General features: G+C 44.6%; 1 protein-coding gene across 1 annotated transcript; it reads left to right on the top strand.

The window, feature by feature from the left end:
* Positions 1–1043: 1043 nt before the first annotated feature.
* LOC144262361 (glutathione S-transferase-like) lies at positions 1044–18489 on the top strand. The gene is made up of 5 exons (XM_077812121.1): positions 1044–1130; positions 8204–8252; positions 10468–10597; positions 13318–13456; positions 18370–18489. The coding sequence occupies exons 1-5, from the start codon at positions 1044–1046 to the stop codon at positions 18487–18489; spliced, it is 525 nt and encodes a 174-aa protein (XP_077668247.1).
* Positions 18490–19238: the final 749 nt, after the last annotated feature.

Here is a 19238-nt window from a genome sequence, read left to right as displayed (position 1 = left end):
GGTCTGATTGTCATTAGGAATGATTTGCAGAAAGTGCTAGGCACTTATGCTGAAGTAGAGGGAATGTTACAAGATACTTTATCTTCTGAAAAGTCATCACTGCCTGACCTTCAATAGAAGCCAGACACATAACTGCCCTTATGCCTTTGAAAATTTTCCCCCCAGTCTCATAATTTTCTCCTTTTTGGTAAAGTTTGCAAATCTTGTAACATGAAAAAATATACAGACATCAGCCTCTATTGATATGCATAGATCAGGCTCTCAGTCCTGCTATGAGGTACTTTTCTGACTATAGAAGAATTAACAATAAAAAGAAAAGTGATGGCAAAATATAGTAACTAGCCCTAAGAACAACAGAATTTAGTTAACAAACCTCCCAAAAGCCAGAAAATCCCCAATGAACCGTTGAAGAATTCATGTTTGTTCCAGTACTACAGTTCAGAAGACAGGAACTGAAATCCCAAAGATATAAAAAAAGAAGTGTCACATTGTAGTAATAAGGGATACCCCTTTGAAACATTTGCCATATTCAGAACAATATCTTCCCACGCTATAGCACTAGGAAACAGACTGAAATGTACTTACTGACAAATAGGGGCCAAAGGATTGGGTTCATTCATCTCAGAAGTGGGAGTCTCCTGCTCAGGATGAGTGAAAACTCCCACAAGTACTCCTTTTCTTTTTACTACAGGGAAGAGTTTCAAGTGTTGCCTTACTAGAGGCACATTTCCTCACTTAAGGGGAAGGCAAGTGCTGAAGCTGGGAGGGAACTCAGAGAAGATTAGTACCAAGACTCACATAAAACTTATTTCCTTAAACCCTGAGCTGTTTGAGAATCTCCACAAGGGGATTGATAACAGCATAAGTGTTAGAGCTAATGTAATTTCTTCCCCATGTTTCACTTACTATGTAGTGACAGTGCTGGTGAATGCAGTCTCTAGTCTAGGAAAAGTGCATCCGTTGCTAGGAGTGTGGAAGGAAAAGAGAGAGGGGAATAGATTTGATCATAGAGTTGATTTTCAAATTTTTTTTTTCTTGAACTCATGACTGGGAAACCCAAACTTTACTACTTCAATGGAAGAGGACAAATGGAATCCATACATTGGCTGTTGGTGGCAGCTGGGGTCGAGGTTTGTTCTTTATAAAGAAATCAAGTGACTTCATATAGATTGGTTGAATTTATTTCCAGGTAATAGGAAAAAAAACACTCCAACAGAATTATAGTTACTGTGACAAAGCTCTGTCCTTGCCTCCATGGGTCCTGCATTTCCTGGCAGATGTCACTCGCCTCAGAGGCTCACTGTGACCCTCCACGTAACCCTTCTCTCTCTAGAGACAAGGGTCACAGTCTACTGAGCCATTTTCATCATAAGCCAGCAAGGGATGGGAGGAGAAGTTATCCTTCCTTGCAGTCTCTGTTGTCTCCCAGTCTCAGTGATTAATCAGGGGGCAAAGGGGCAGGAGGAGCCCAGGCCCACCCTCTACTCCAGGGACCCTAATAGTATTAGCTATGGTAGCTGACCTTTTAGAAACATGATATGTGCAATTCCCTGGGCTACTTCCCCACAGCAGCCCCCGCTTCCTCAAGCTCCACTTCACCCTTACCTCAGGGCCTCCTTGTGCCTAATATGGTGTGTACTACTCAGCCTCTCCACCAGCACAACTTCCTCCCACAGCTCCTGACATGCACACCCACCTGAGTGGCTGGGAGGCTTTTAACTAGTTTCAGCCAGCCCCTGATTGGCTTCAGGTGTCCCAATCAACCGAGCATTCTCCCTGCCTTCTGGAAAGTTCTTAATTGGCCTCAAGTGTCTTAATTGACCTGGAGCAGTTTCCATTTCACTTAACCTGGTACCAGGGATTTGGTTAGCCTGGAGCTAATAGATCTATCTCCCACTATTTTTCTATAGCCATCTGGCCTTGCCCCGTCACATTACCCAGTTCCCTTCCACTGAAGTGTGTATACAGAGTCTTCCAGGGCAGAAGATATCTACATTTCCAACATAAAACACAACCAAAACAATTTTTTTGTGAAGTTTGCTTTAAAAAATGTAGAAAAGATAATGTGCAGTTCAAGTACATAAATAACTTCAAAAATGGGTTTCACAGAACCCCAGATTTTATCTGCTCTTATTAAAAATACTGCTAGCCGCAATGCTGGATTCTTCCTTCAATAGCTTAGGCCTGGTCTACACTATGAGTTTATGTCGGATTTAGCTGCGTTAAATCGCATTAACCCTGCACCCATCCACACAACAAAGCCATTTTTTTCGACATAAAGGGCTCTTAAAACCGATTTCTGTACTCCTCCCCAACGAGGGGATTAGCGCTGAAATCGACATTGCCATTTCGAATTAGGGTTAGTGTGGACGCAATTCGAAGATAGTGGCCTCCGGGAGCTATCCCACAGTGCACCATTGTGACCGCTCTGGACAGCACTCTGATGCACCGGCCAGGTGTACAGGAAAAGCCCTGGGAACTTTTGAATCTCATTTCCTGTTTGGCCAGGCGAGCTCATCAGCACAGGTGACCGTGCAGTCTCAGAATTGAAAAAGAGCTACAGCATGGACCAAACGGGAGGTACTGGATCTGATCACTGTATGGGGAGATGAATCCATGCTATCAGAACTACGTTCCAAAAGACGAAATGCCAAAACATTTAAAAAAATCTCCGAGGCCATGAGGGACAGAGGCTACAGCAGGGACGCAACACAGTGCTGCATGAAACTTAAGGAGCTCAGACAAGCGTACCAGAAAACCAAAGAATCAAACGGACACTCTGGGACAGAGCCCCAGACATGCCATTTCTACGCTGAGCTGCATGTAATTCTAGGGGGGGCCGCCACCACTACCCCACCCCTGTCTGTGGACTCCGATGATGGGGTACTCTCCGCCATGCCTGAGGATTTTGAGGACGGGGAAGATGAGGAGGAGGAGGAGGATGAGCTTGAGGAGAGCACACAGCACACTGTTCTCCCCAACAGCCAGGATCTTTTTATCGCCCTGGCTGAAATACCCTCCCAACCCAACGAAGCTGGAGAAGGGACCTCTGGTGAGTGTACCTTTTAAAATATAATACATGTTATAAAAGCAAGCATTTTTTAATGATTAAGTATCCCTGAGGACTTGGGATGCATTCATGGCCAGTACAGCTACTGGAAAAATCTGTTAATGTGTCTGGGGATGGAGCGGAAATCCTCCAGGGACATCTCCATGAAGCTCTCCTGGAGGTACTCTAAAAGCCTTTGCAGAAGGTTTCTGGGGAGAGCAGCCTTATTCTGTCCTCCATGGTAGGACACTTTACCACACCATGCTAGTAGCAAGTAATCTGGTATCATTGCATGACAAAGCCTGGCAGTGTATGGTCCCAGTGTTTGCTGGCATTCAAGCAAGATCCGTTCTTTATCTCTCTGTGTTATCCTCAGGAGAGTGATATCGTTCATGGTAACCTGGTTGAAATAGGGGAATTTAATTAAGGAGACATTCAGAGGTGGCCGTTCCCACTGGCCTGTTTGCCTGTGGCTGAAAAGCAATCCTCCCCACTGTTAGCCATGTGGTGGTTGTGGGGAGGGCATTGGCGCTGAGCTGTTTGCGTTTGGCTAGCAGGGATCTTCCCTGATGCCAGCCACGCGGTGGGGTGAGGGGTAAAGCAGTCATCCCAGAGAATTGGATGTGGGGGTGGGTTAGTTTGCTTTCTGCTGCTGCAAGTTAACAGGAAAACCGCAGCACTAAATGGCCAACTCAACATGCTTTGCTTGGTATGGGAGAGGAGGGTGCTGCTGTTATGAAGGTTGCAGAAGCCGAAAGATTATGCCTTACCTTGGCCACCTGCAAGCCGAATTCTGTTGCCCGGCACTGTGTGTCTGATCTCTAACACCAAAGCCGCAGACACTCAATATAAGATGCAAAATGCGACCTTGTACCAAAATCACATGTGCTCTGTAATATGAATAGTGTTGTTCACCGTGAAAGAGTATAGCCATTGTTCTGTAAAATGTATCTTTTTAAATTCTTCACTCCCTTTTTTTCCTCCAGCAGCTACAAATGTTTCAAGCCTCCCTCCTCTGTCCCAAAGGCTATCTCAGATAAGGCGGCGAAAAAAACGCAAGCGCGATGAAATGTTCTCTGAGCTCATGCAGTCGTCCGGCACTGAAGCAGAATGTGTGGAAGGACACAATCGCAGAGTACAGGAAAGTGGCCGATGAACGTGAGGAGAGGTGGCGGCAAGAAGATCAGAGGAGGCATGAGGCAATGCTGGGGCTACTGTGGGATCAAACGGACACGCTCCAGCGTCTGGTGGAGGTTCAGGAATGGCAGCAGGATCACAGACTGCCGCTGCAGCCCCTGTTTAACTGCTCTCCCTCCTCCCCAAGTTCCATAGCCTCCTCATCCAGACGCTAAGAACGCGGGCAGGGGAAAGCTCCAGGCACCCAACCACTCTACCCCAGTGCTACCCAAGCAACAGAAGGCTGTCATTCAACAAGTTTTAAAGTGATCTTTTCCTTCCCTCCTTCCCTCATCCCACACCCCACCAGGGCTACCTAGTGAGTTATCTCCCTATTTTTATAATCAATTAATAAAGAATACATGTTTTTAAAACAATAGTGACTTTATTTCCTTTGCAAGCCAGCTGTGATCGAAGGGGGGAGGGTGGGTGGCTCACAGGGAATCTAGAGTCAACCAAGGGGGCGGGTTTTCATCAAGGAGAAACAAACAGAAGTGTCACACAGAACCCTGGCCAGTCATGAAACTGATTTTCAAAGCTTCTCTGATGCGCAGCGCTTCCTGCTGTGCTCGTCTAACTGCCCTTGTGTCTCGCTGCACATATTCAGCGGCCAGGCGATTTGCCTCAACCTCCCACCCCACCATAAACGTCTCCCCCTTACTTCACAGAGGTTGTGGAGCACACAGCAAGCAGCTTTAACAATGGGAATATTGGTTTTGCTGAGGTCTGAGCGAGTCAGCAAACCGCGCCAGCAATGCTTTAAACATCCAAATGCACACTCTACCACCATTCTGCACTTGCTCAGCCTGTAGTTGAACAGCTCCTTACTACAGGGTGCCTGTGTACAGTTTCATGAGCCAGGGCATTAAGGGGTAGACTGGGTCCCCAAGGATAACTGTAGGTATTTCAACATCCCCAACAGTTATTTTCTGGTCGGGGAAGTAAATCCCTTCCTGCAGCCATTTAAACAGACCAGAGTTCCTGAAGATGCGAGCGTCATGAACCTTTCCCCGCAATCCCACGTTGATGTTGGGGAAACGTCCCTTGTAATCCACCAGTGCTTGCAGCACCATTAAAAAGTACCCCTTTCAGTTTATGTACTGGCTGCCCTCGTGGTCCGGTGCCAAGATAGGGATATGGGTTCCGTCTATGGCCCCACCACAGTTAGGGAATCCCATTGCAGCAAAGCCATCCACTATGACCTGCACATTTCCCAGAGTCACTACCTTTGATAGCAGCAGCTCACTGATTGCGTTGACTACTTGCATCACAGCAACCCCCACAGTAGATTTGCCCATTCCAAATTGATTACCGACTGACCGGTAGCTGTCTGGCGTTGCAAGCTTCCACAGGGCTATTGCCACTCGCTTGTGAACTGTGAGGGCTGCTCTCATCTTGGTATTCTTGTGCTTCAGGGCAGGGGAAAGCAAGTCACAAAGTTCCATGGAAGTGCCCTTACACATGCGAAAGTTTTGGAGCCACTGGGAATCATCCCAAACCTGCAACACTATGCGGTCCCACCAGTCTGTGCTTGTTTCATGGGCCCAGAATCAGCGTTCCACAGCATGAGCCTGCCCCAGTAACACCATGATCTCCAAATTGCCGGGGACCACAGTTTTAGATAAATCTGTGTTCATGTCCTCATCATCGCGCTGTCGTCGCCTCCTCGCCTGGTTTTTCAGGTGCTGGTTCTGCATAAACTGCACAATAATGCGCAAGGTGTTTACAATGGTCATAACTGCTGCGGTGAGCTGAACGGGATCCATGCTTGCCGTGCTATGGCGTCTGCTCAGGCAATCCAGGGGAAAGGGCGCAAAATGATTGTCTGCTGTTGCTTTCACAGAGGGAGGGAGGGTTGACTGACGACATTTACCCATAACCACCTGCGACAAATTTTTGGCCCCATCAGGCATTGGGAGCTCAGCCCAGAATTCCAGTTGGCAGCGGGGACTGCGGGAACTGTGGGATAGCTACCCACAGTGCACCTCTCGGAAAGTCAATGCTTGCCACGGTACCGTGTATGCAAACTGCCGAATTAATGTGCTGAGTGTGGACACATGCACTCGACTTTATACAATCTGTTCCCAAAAATCAATTTCTGTAACATTGGAGTACTTTCGTAGTATAGACATGGCCTTAGAGTTGTACATTAAAGATCCTGCAATTCATTCCACTGCAGTGTTGTCCTCACAGAGAGCCCTATTGACTTGGTTGTGTCAACGCTAGGAAAGCACAGTCTCTTTGTAGTGAAAATTCTTGTTATAAAAGCAAGGTGATGATATTTCCAAAAGCAAGAGGAAAGGGTTAGTTTTATAGGGCAAGGAGAATTCTGCAGTTCCAGAACTCAAGTTTGGAAATAGTGAAGCAGAGGTAACATTTTAAATTACCACAATTTGGCCAAGAAGAAAAATCTTAAATAGTTTGTGTCATCCCCAACTGCTTTAAAAATTAGAAAATACGTATTATCAAGGATCCTGAAAAAGCTGACGGGCTTATCAATGTATGTTAATGAATAATGCCGTGGCTGGCTGTACCAACCAAGTATTAGTGCTGAGCATAAAGCTTTTTGAATAAATTTATCTTTCTTCATGCAATCAAGAACTTATGAACTTGGTGTTTCACAGCATTTATTTAATATCTGTGGCTCATTATTTGACATGGTTATTAGTATTGCTGGACTCTGGCAAGAGTAAAACATATAGTTTTCAACAATTTTTAATAATTTGAGGATTAAACCTGTTTTTTTTCTGTATTTCCATCTGTAACAATTGCCTTTTGGAACTTAAATACAGAGGCTTTGATTTTTGTGTCTTGCTCTAACAACACAGTCTGCCAGCATCCTATTAGACACAGGTGTTTGAAAGCAAGCTTCAGAATCAGAGCTGTTCTGTACTAAAGTCCTTGATGTGGGAGGTTCTTATCCCTAAGCTCCATTGCTTGACCCTTGGTCAAGATAGCAGCTCATCTAAGGGTTGCACTGAGCTTTTTTTTTTTTTTTTGGGGGGGGGGGGGGGCGTGGTTTCTCTCAATTCCAGTCTGTCCAAAATGCTGCTGCCAAAATCATCTCTCTTCTGCCACTTTGATATGTGCACACTTCCTGAATCTCTGCACTGGCTTCTTCTCTTCTACAGACCATTCAAACTCCTCCTCCTCTCTTTACAAGCACTCCACACTTCCACTCTTGTCTGCATTCATTTTTGCTCCTTGCTTTTAATCTGTTAACGTACAGCTTATTACTCCACCCACCTTTCCTAACCCATTTAGCAAAAGTTCTTTCACCTAGGCACACCATAATCTATTTGCCTACTTGTGATAAGTTAAAAATGAAAGGAGGAGAGTTGATGATTACCCTGAGGGAGGCTATATACAGAGCACTCCCACGGGGCCCTGAAGAGGGAGCTGTGAAAACATATCTGGCCACAAGCAGGAGACAGGCTAATGGTCTCCCTGCTACAGGCCCAAAGATTCTATCTATCTATCTGTCTAGAACTGAATCAGATAGAGAGACATGAAATGATGGTAAACTTATTTTAGGGAACAGGGAAAAGAAAACAAGATAAGAAAACTGACAGCTGAAATGGAACATTGCATTATGGAAGCCTTATTCCACAGCTGCGATACTTCTTAGCAAAAGGTACTGTCCCCGGTGGCACCTTCCACTGTGGCGAAGTATTGCTTTTTGAGGCTTCGTTCCACACTGAGAAGTGCAGTGGTAGCTGCCAGACGTGAGGAGGATTTTCTAAAGTTTTATTTTAAAATAGGAAACATGATGTTTATTTCCGTTTGTGGACATCATTCTGACAACCCAGGTCACAGAACAGGGGTTGAGTTGGGGGATTTCATTACTTGTCTCTATTAATCAACTGGCATTATTGGGTTTTTCAAATTTCCCCTGAAGTGAAAAGCCCTCAGATATCTCCTGATTCATAATTCCTGATACATAGTTCAGCTATCTTGTTTTTATTGCTCTCTTTCCAGTTTGAAGAAGAATTTTTGGAAACAAGAGAATATGAAAAGCTACTACAGGGTGAGGCTGAAGACTGAGTCTTGAGTGACTACCAGATTTTTTTTTTTTACCATAGAATCAGAGAAGATTAGGGTTGGAAGAGACCTCAGGCGGGCATCTAGTCCAACCCCCTGCTCAAAGCAGGACCAACTCAACTAAATCATCCCAACGAGGGCTTTGTCAAGCTGGGCCTTAAAAACCTCTAAGGATGGAGATTCCACCACCTCAGCATTTGTAGGTTATATTGTAAAGCAGTGTCCAGGCTTTTCAGCTTTAGGCCTGAACAGATATCAAAAAGGTCAAGTGGCCATGCGTTTGGTACTTGGGGGAGGCCTCCAGCCCCCTTCACTCAGTGGGAGTAGAAACAACCTGCAGGTGCTCTGCTAGGGATTTTCTGGCATGGGGCAGTGGGCATAAAGTCAGTGTAACCCACTCCTCTGCCTCACTACACTCAGCTTCTGGCACAGGGGATATGACTAACTGGGAAAATGTCTGTATTACTTTTTATGACTATTACATGTGACTCAGTTTCCCTATTCAGTATTGTATTGCTGCCTGCCTGAATGCATAGAGTTAAATCAAAGGAGACTGTAAGAAGGTTGTTTTGAGGCTCGGATGTTTCAAGGCTTGCGGTAAAAGGAGACTTAACCCTTCCAAGACCCTAGAACAGGGAGGGGATTCTGAAGTAAACTAAGATAAAATGATGGGCTGGGAAGACAGACAGAGAGAGACAGCAGGATAGGTGGCTGCTCCTTGCCAGGGATGGAGCAAGCTGAGCTAACGGGAACTTGAAAGGATGTAAGTAACAGCCATGTGTGTAAGCCTGTTACTGTTGCTACACTTTGTCTAAATGGTTTGTACCTTTGAGGAATGAATAAATCATGCTTTGTTCTGAAGAAGCTCTTTTTAGTCACTTTAATCAGTTGCTGTTACAAGCTTCCAAAGGGGATACCATGGCAGGGTTCAACCCCAGGTGGATCTGTTGAAGTAGTCACAGTCAGTACCTAGGGGGCTGTAACCCAGGTCCTGGTCAGAGAGTGGGCAAATTGCAGAATTCCACCACAGGAGAGACAGAGACCTGAAGCCTGACACCTGTGCAGGCTGTACTCAGGGAGACCCCCAAGAAGGGACAGCAGTGCAGCTATCCTGGTAACCGTGATGAAGGGGATACCAGAAGTTGAGAAGAGAGCACTTTGCACTGTGGATATTCCTAGCTGATGTATGATCCATAAGGGACTGTCACAAGTTAGAATGTCCCACATTTAGAAATGTCCAGATTTTTTGGAGAAACTTTAGACTAGAACTGGTTAAAACTATTGAAAAGTCAGAGAGGAGAGGAGGTATGTTAGCAGGTACAGCAGGTGCACTGATTTAGGGTATAGCTGTAGAAAGCAACTCTCAGCTCTAACACTTTTGAATAATTTATCATTAGTGCTTACCCTGTTATTATAAAATTCAACAGGTCGATATGTTGCTTATGGCTAGCTATAAAACCTTCTGCTGATGTGATTATAGCCATCTGTCACAGACATTACTCATCTATAACACATTTAGCTCATTGCCATGGGAAGTTGTGAGGGCCAAGTTGTGTATACCAGCGTTCAAAAAGAACTAGATAAGTTCATGGAGGATCGTCTCCATCAGTGGCTAATAGCCAATGTGGTTGGGGAAGCAACCCCATGCTCGGAGTGACCCTAAACCTCTGACTGCCAGAAGCCAGAAGGGAATGACTGGATGGATCAGTCCTACTGCCCTGTTCTGTTCATTCCCCATGAAGCTCTGGTACTGGCTACTGTTGGAATTCAAGACACTGGACTAGATGGACAACTAGTCTGACTCAACATGGCTGTACTTATGTTCTTATATCTGCAACATGCTAAGAACATCTTCTAATCCTCTGTAAACAATTTATGCATCCTTAATATAAATGTTACACGTTCTTTTTCTAAGCAATTTAGAATTGTTCTAAACAATTACTGTTCAACCACACTTAATCTTTTGTGCAATAAGTGGCAACATTTTATTATATACACCTGCTTAGCACAGTAGAATTTCAGTGTCTCTCAAATGCAGAAATATTAGCAGCCAATGCTGCTCACACTGAACGAGCTGTGTCACACATCCCATTGACTTATGTGGAGAACAGCACCAGGCTCCAGTCAGCTACTCGGGTTCCAGTGCAATGATATGACAGTTATGGGAACTCAGTGTCTTGACATTATTTTTCCTTTCTCAGATGGGGCCCTGCTATTTCAACAAGTGCCCATGGTGGAAATTGATGGGATGAAGATGGTGCAGACCAGAGCCATTCTCAGCTACATAGCAAGGAAACACAATCTCTATGGAAGGAGAGAGCAATGTACAGTATTAATAGCTTACACAAATATATAGACTTCCATTCCAAAGCAGTTTCCAGTGCAGAACAGTTTAGGGCAGGAACGGAAGGAGAATGCCCTCCAATTTCCAATGCTTGGAGAATTTAGAGAATTCAGAATGCAGTTACCTAGATTTGGTCAGGTCATTGGGTGAATGCCCTTATTTTTGTGCCAGGAGATCTCTAATAAGTATGGCTGAGATTTTCAAAGGTATGTAAAAGAGTTACATGCCCAATTCTACTTAATTTCAATGGGATCTGGGCACTTAGCTTCTTTAGGCTCTATGAAAATCCCAATGTTTCAATACCAGGCTATGTATCCTGTTTGAAAGATGACTCCTGCAGTAGCTCAGTGTTGGGAAGTGGCTCAGTGATGAATCTGGAGGAAGAATCTACCTACTTTGGCTTGATTTGCAAGTTGCATCTATGTGGAACCTTGCTGATTTGAACAGCTCGGCACATGGGTTGCCCATGCAAAGTAGCTTGCATGATTAGGGCCTAAATAACCAACACCACTTTGTGGGGCACCTTAAGTTTTCCTTGGAGGTATCCCATGCAAATACTAACCAGGCTAGATCTGACTTAGCTTGTGAGAGCTGACAATGCCAGCCCAAAGTGCCTGCATATATTGCTCCTAGCTTGATAGAAATACACTTACAGTATGCACTTTGATTAGAAAGGAGAGAAAAAAGGTTACCACAGAACAATTATTGTAAGAGAAACCAAATGCTTTGCAATTGTAATGAGTGAGAAATGAGATTGCATGAGTTCATATAAGAAATAATCTAAAATTAGACAGGCTCAGGGAACTACTACAAAGATAAGCTATATTTCTTTACAAATGTGACAACAGAAGTGAGTGACTGTTAATGGTTGAAGCACAGAGATATGCATAAAAGATCAGTTTGAAAAAAGAAAGGTACGTAGTTTAAAATCCACAGTCTTAGGCTGCAGCCCCAGGTCTGAGATGTTACATGCATCTATTTAGTTGTCAGAATGATTTCAAAACCACTTTAAGCAAATTATGCCCTATGCATATTGGAAATAAAACTGTCAGCTGAAAACATGTTAAATATTTGTTTTTAAAATCCATATGTTAACACACATTTTTAAGTACAGATGGGGCAAAACCAACAAAATATTTCCCCTAGTGCTCAAAGGCAGATGGGCAAGTGAGCAGGGATAAACTATAACTACTGACAGTAGAGAGGTGAGAGGAAATAACAATAACTTCCTTCACATAGTGATTGTGCTCTAGTGCAAGTGTAAGCAGAGGTGGGAAGTGAACACAAGAAAAGCTAAATGCTACAGGGTGTCCTTTACACTGGGCAGCGAATCTCAAACCTCTTGTGTTCTCACTGCATTAATTAACAGGACAGGGTTAGGGTGACACTTGGTATGCAAACGAGGCACTTAGCTACAGAATCCCCTCCTTAGCCCTCTTACTTAGGCAGGAGTCACTTAGTGGCTACACAGTAAGGCTCTCAATTCTGCAGTCTCAGGTTCTGTTGTCTTGCACATCTACCTGCAAAACTCCTCATCCGTGCTGTTCGGGATCCAGCCCTGAATCCTGTGCCTGGAACTGAAACCCAAGAGTGTGAACAGAAGCAAAAGCTGTTCTCACAGCAAGAGACAAAGAGAAAGAACGCCACTTTCTCCTGCAGCCTTTAAGAGCAGGTTCAATGTAATTCCCTATGCCCATTTGGGTGTTCCTAAACTAGGAGGCTCTACACTGTTGCAACCTTGTATCAAATTACTCAGATTACTGTACCCTTGAGCCTAACCCTTTACTTTAGCCTGTCTCTCCATTAACTTTGCCCAGGAAATAATTTACTTGTTCAGATAATCCCTGCCACAGCTTCAGCAGTCAGTGTTGATATAAGGGAGTCCTGCCCTGGGGTGGTGATCAGAATGGGAATTGTTTGTTCTATATGCCTTTGAAACTCTAATCTGAATAATTATTTCTTAGCGTGTTTGTCTCTTGTGCATTCACTTTAGGCCCAATCCTGCCCTGTTGACATGAACAGCAACACTCCCACTGACTTTGATAGAAGAGGATCGAACATTTAATCTTTGACACAGAGAGAATGAGTACAGTCCTCTCTCGGTATTCTGTTACTCAGGATCAGTTATTTGGGCATAGACCTAACCCCATGCTTGCTTTCCTACTTCTATGGCAGCTTTCTGCTACAAGTAACTGGAGCCAGGAAGGGGAAGTGCAGGGCTGGGGTCAGACAATGTGCTTTGATCCAATCCATTTGTCCTTTTGCCCCTCCCCTGCAAAGGAGACACATTAGGGCCTGCATGGTTGCAGAGCATGGGGTGGAAAGGATCCACGTGCATCTTCTCTGTGGACAGCCAGGCTACTAAGAATGGGAGGATGGATTTGGCCCTTAGAGTTAGGTTACTTCTCTGTGCGCGACTTGGTGGCGGACTTGGGAGATCTCAGTGTTCAGCTAAAACAGTAATGCAGCTAAAGATTGTGTTGATAGGGTCACTTCAGAGAGGAAACCTCGGCATTGCTGTTGAGCATGTTTTGTTTTGTTTTGAAAGACAGATATTTACAGATCATTAACCTTTCTAAAAGATCAATTCATACTGTAGTTAAAAACAATCCTGGTAACACAAAATTCAACTCTCTAAAAAACAATCATTTTTCTAAATTGTAAAGAAAAGGTGAAATGATTAGGACGTCACTATTTTCTACAGGACTGACATGTATGTGGAAAGAACAAGAGATCTGATGGATGTGATCAGGGTTCACCATAAATTACCCCCCAAGGAAAAGGAGAAGAATCTTGCTTTAAACAATGAGAGGGCCACAACCAGATATTTCCCAGTTTATGAAAAGGTATGTGGCAGTGAAGGAACAATTTACAGTCAGCACAAAATGCTGAAAGGAAAACTCGTGAACTTGTAACTGTAATAAACAATTTTCTGGCCACTAATCTGGGCTTTAAAATGAAATGTAATTATCGTACAAGTTCTGTAGACCCTGTTCCTACTGAAGCATCTGCAGTTAGAGCCTAATTTGATTTTAATGGGACTCTCTGAAAGTCAGGTCACCTGCAGGATTGGGACCTCAAAAAGAATAAATTGGGGCAAACATAAGAGTTTAACCTCTCAAATGTGACTGATTTGATGTGGAGCCATGCTCAATCCCCAGTGTGTCTATTTTCAGATTATATACCTAGGTATTCTGAGAAAAATATTATATTTAAGGCAATGAAGAGTATGATCAGTTAAATTCATTTGTACCAACCCAATGAGAGGCAATGCAACGTAAGCCTCCTATCCAAAGATAGCTTAAAGGAACCAGTGTGCTGATGGTTTTTATATAACAAAGTCTTATACTTGATTTGAATTAGTCATCAGTCTGAATCAGAATTTGTAACTGTTGCTGCCTTTCAGAAGCTGACCCACAATGCTCCACACATTGGTGCAAATGCTCCTGGTGAGGACGTGCACCGCTGACACAAGGAGCATAGTGTGGACATGCAAATGCAGTTTAATTACTGCGGTGGCTGTAAATTGACTTAGCTTGACTTAATTTTGTAGTGTAGACTCATCCTTTGTGTCTCAGAAATATTCACACAAACTAGATAGGCTATTGTCATATTCTGGGGTACAATCCAAACCAGGGAGGGGTTGTGTTACCACCTGCCCTGCAACCGTGGGTGCCTCACAATGCTTTGCTGCTTTACCTCTCAATTTGGGCCCTTCACAAACAGCCAAACAGCATGCATGTCACACCCTGAGTGTGTGTATAGCTGCAGCCAGCAAGCAACACTCCAGTCACACTCTGGCTTCCAACAGCCTTGGTTACTAGCTGTGGAGTAACCCCAACACACTCCTAGTTCCAGATTTTCCCCAAAACCTGTGTTCTGCTCTCCTGAGAGTTCAGATATTAGAGGTCTGTTTTCCCTGTAAGGGGTCAATATACAACAGTTAGCTACTTTAAACGGAGTTACCAAACAATTCAGAAGAGAGAAAAAAAAGATAGAATACTTTGGGTGTTTTGCCCCTAACTTTTATAGTCCAGTCACCCTTTGAAATGCACTTTGCTAATGGCTACCCCTAGATAAAGTTCCTTCCAGCTGTGAGGAAAGAGACATAGAGTCTTGTAGTGAAAGAGGTTCCATGCTGTTTGCTAAAAAGACTGTAATTTGCATTTTGTACGGTGCTGAGCATACAATAAAAATACCATGTTAACTGATGCAAGGATCATGTGAAGGTAAATCATAATTTTTTTTAGACTGTTATGTGAACATGCCAGAAAGATAAAGCCATGAATAGAACATGATCCACAAATACTGTTTGAAACAACATACCGTAGAAATCATTTTGAACAAAATTACAACTCAGTAAATAAGCAATATCTTAAAAATGGGAGAGTGCATTCAGATTTCAATAAATAACGTTTCCTCATGCTTCTTGTTTCAGTGTAACTTCTTTATGATGACAGATTTAGATAAAAGTTGGCTTAAAGAAAGGGGGAAACATTTCGTGTGTGTGAAGATAGAGCAATGTTGAAATATGCACTTAGTAAGAGGCCTATCTTATTCCCATTGAAGTCAATGAAAAGCCTTTTCAACTTCAGTGGGAGTTGAATTGAGGATGTACAGAGGAAATGGACTTGTCAATAAATCTTATTCTGTTTATCTTGAGTTTTAGGCAGAGTTGACTTTAAAAACAATAAAAAAAATTCACAGGAAATCTGTGAAAAAATTTTTACCTGTTTTTTTCAGAAATATGAAACATATCAAAATGTTGTGAGTTTTTTGAGTGTCAATATTTTTTGACCAACTCTATAACTGGCTTTAACTTTTTCATCAAATTTTTGTTTCTCCATCAAAAAATATAATCAAACTTGCAATTTGGGAAATTTTCACCAGCTCTCACAAAAATATCCCTAGCTGATATTCCCTGTTATGTTAGAGACTTTAAAAGTACTGTACCATACGTCATAAAATAAACAGAGGCTGTATTTACTCTTCTGTTAATGAATCAAAGTATGTCTATATTATAAAGATCATCCTGTCACTTAGATGAGAGATAGTTTCTTTCCAGTAGGTCACTGAGGGCTTGATCCTATAGCCCTTATCACCTAATAGTCCCCCTGAAGTCAATGGAGCTATTTATCTGAGTAAGGACTGGAGACTGGGAAGCTGCAGATGAGACACTGCCTTTGCTGGAGGTCTTTGGATTTATAAATTTAACAAGTAGATTATGCTAATTTTTAATTGTTTTTTAAAATGTTACAGATTTTTGGGCCAGATCACTGGGTATATATGGAGCCATCTGTGTTCTATTTTGGACACAAAAATTTGCTAGGTGGCCCAGGTAGGATCACCCCACCCAAGTTTGATTCTGCAGTTGCCTACAGTTGGTGTATGGGCTAGGATTGCCAACTTTCTACTCACACAAAACCAAACACCCTTGCCTCACCACCCTGTCCCGCCCTTCATCCAAGGCCCCACCCCTTCTCTGAAGCCCACTCACTCCATCCCCCCCTCCCTTTGTCGCTCGCTCTCCCCACCCTCACTCACTCACTCACTCACTCATTTTCACTGGGCTGGCTCAGGGTGTTGGGGCACAGGGTATGTGTGTGTGTCATAAATATAAAGGGAAGGGTAAACCCCTTTGAAATCCCTCCTGGCCAGGGGAAAGCTCCTCTCACCTGTAAAGGGTTAAGAAGCTAAAGGTAACCTCACTGGCACCTGACCAAAATGACCAATGAGGAGACAAGATACTTTCAAAAGCTGGGAGGAGGGAGAGAAACAAAGGGTCTGTGTCTGTCTATATGCTGTTTTTGGCGGGGATAGACCAGGAATGGAGTCTTAGAACTTTTAGTAAGTAATCTAGCTAGGTATGTGTTAGATTATGATTTCTTTAAATGGCTGAGAAAAGAATTGTGCTGAATAGAATAACTATTTCTGTCTGTGTATCTTTTTTGTAACTTAAGGTTTTGCCTAGAGGGGTTCTCTATGTTTTCGAATCTAATTACCCTGTAAGGTATCTACCATCCTGATTTTACAGGGGGGATTTCTTTACTTCTATTTACTTCTATTTTTATCAAAAGTCTTCTTGTAAGAAAACTGAATGCTTTTTCATTGTTCTCAGATCCAAGGGTTTGGGTCTGTGGTCACCTATGCAAATTGGTGAGGCTTTTTATCCAACATTTCCCAGGAAAGGGGGGTGCAAGTGTTGGGAGGATTGTTCATTGTTCTTAAGATCCAAGGGTCTGGGTCTGTAGTCACCTAGGCAAATTGGTGAGGCTTTTTACCAAACCTTGTCCAGGAAGTGGGGTGCAAGGTTTTGGGAAGTATTTTGGGGGGAAAGACGCATCCAAACAGCTCTTCCCCAGTAACCAGTATTAGTTTGGTGGTGGTAGCGGCCAATCCAAGGACGATGGGTGGAATATTTTGTACCTTGGGGAAGTTTTGACCTAAGCTGATAAAGATAAGCTTAGGAGGTTTTTCATGCAGGTCCCCACATCTGTACCCTAGAGTTCAGAGTGGGGGAGGAACCTTGACAGTGTGTGTGTGTGTAAGAGCTCCAGCTGGGGGTGTGGGCTCTGGGGTGGGGCCAGGAATTAGGGGCTTAAGGTGCAGGAGGGGACTATGGGCTGGGGCTGAGGTGTTCAGAGGCCGGGAGAGGGATCAGGGCTGAGGCGGGGTGCTGGGGTGGAGTGGGGCCAGAAATGAGGGGTTCAGGGTGCAGGAGGGTGCTCCGGGCTGGGGCAGGGGGTTGGGGTCTGGGGGCGGGTGAGGACTCTGGCTGGGGGTGTAGGCTCTGGTTTGGGGCCAGGGACGAGGGATTTGGAGTGTAGGAGGGTGCTCTGGGCTGGGACCAAGGGGTTCGGAGGGCAGGAGGGGGATTAGCACTAGGGTGGGAGGCTGGGGCAGGGGAGGGGGTCAGAGGTACAGGATCCGAGCTGCGCTTACCTCAGGCAGCTCCTGAAACCAGCAACATGTCCCTCCTCTGGCTCCTATGTGGAGGCACATCCAGGCAGCTCTGTGCACTGCCCCATCTGCAGGTGCCACACCCGCAGCTCCCTTTGGCCGCAGTTTCTGGCCAATGGGAGCTGTGGAGCTGGCACTTGGGGCAAGGGCAATGCCCAGAGCCTCCTGGCTGCCCCTATGTGTAGAAGCCATTGGGAGGACATGCAGCTTCTTCGGGGAGCAGCACGGAGCCACAGCAAGCAGGGAGCCTGCCTTAGCCCCGTTGCATCACCAAGAGGACTTTTAACAGCCCAGTCATTGGTGCTGACCGGAGCCACCAGGGTCCCTTTCAACCAGGCATTCCAGTCAAAAACTGGGCACCTGGCAACCCTAGTATGGGCTTCATCACCTCCTCAGAGATACCAAAGAGGTGTGGTCAGGTGGAACTGGATGTTTTGATCCAGTGCAATTTGCTTGATGCTTTGTGACCATTACAGGCAAGCATAACTTAGAGAAGTCCTTGGGCTATCCTAACACACAGCACATGGTAAAAGAGTATACACATACACAGAACAGCATAAGTGCGAACTTTACATGCCAACTTTGCTCTCCAGCTATGGACACTTGTTCTGTGCATTGTGGATTAAATTTGCCCTGGTCAAGAAGGCTAGAACAAGGCTATGCACCACTTAAATCCAAGTTATGCCCTTTGTCCAAGCACTTAAGTGGAGCATGGGCCTCATACCAGCCCTATGGGTACCCGGGATCTATGTGTTAATTCACATTAGATAAGAAAAACTTGTTTCCTTCTCTGCTGTAGAGATTTGTGGAAAGCATTAGTAAACTAACAGGTAATGGTGACCTGGTGGACATTGCATATTCGCCTATTTGTAAAACTTTGCAAGTTCTCTCCTACAAAGCTGTGATGGAACATAAATAACTACAGAGCAGATGGCAAAGTCTTGTTTTAGAATGAAAAATGACTAAGCAGGAGGAATCAAAGAGGAATAGTGAGCAGCTGCTCCCAAGGTGCAGAGAAGATAACTGGGGGCTGTCTCAGAGACTGCCATTGAAGCAAGTGTTAGTTAAAATAGTTAATAACTACAAAGAGGAAATGGGAACGGAATCACTGAAGATTTCTGCTGACTGCAATGTCAAAGCTAGAGAGCAGGGGGTGTTGCCCTTTGCAATGAATTAGAAAATTTCTTTCTCTCCCCATTCCCCTAAAGACATAGCCTGGCACAGTTATCATGTCTCTGTTTTTTCTGTTTCTTTCTTTCCCTCGTTTCTTCCATTGACTTTTCCTTCAACTTATTTCCCACCCCTGCAGTTTCCCCTTTCTGCTGTCTGTATTTTTATTCACTTTTTGAGGTTCTTCCTTATTTCCACGTGCACCACAACTGCTCTGGGTACAGGAGCGGCACTTTTAGGTGCCCTAAAAGTCGGGGGAGCCACTGGTGCACAAACTGTGGCCCTATGCTGCACTGCCCCTCAAGCCCCTGCCCCTGCACCACGCCATTTCCCCAAGGCCCCACCCCTCTCCCCTGCCCTTGTACTGCACTGCCTCTTCCCGCAAGGACCCGTCCCAGTGCTGCCTCTTCCCCCTCAAGACCCTGGTCCCCTCCACTCACACCCTCTCCCCCCATCACTCGCCCTTACGGCCCGGTAAAAAGTGGAGGGGCCATGGTC

The sequence above is a fragment of the Eretmochelys imbricata genome, chromosome 3 (genome assembly GCF_965152235.1).
Source record: "Eretmochelys imbricata isolate rEreImb1 chromosome 3, rEreImb1.hap1, whole genome shotgun sequence".
Classification (NCBI taxonomy): Eukaryota; Metazoa; Chordata; order Testudines; family Cheloniidae; genus Eretmochelys; species Eretmochelys imbricata.
Note: the sequence above shows the minus strand (reverse complement) of the source record. Positions and strands in the feature narration are given on the sequence as shown.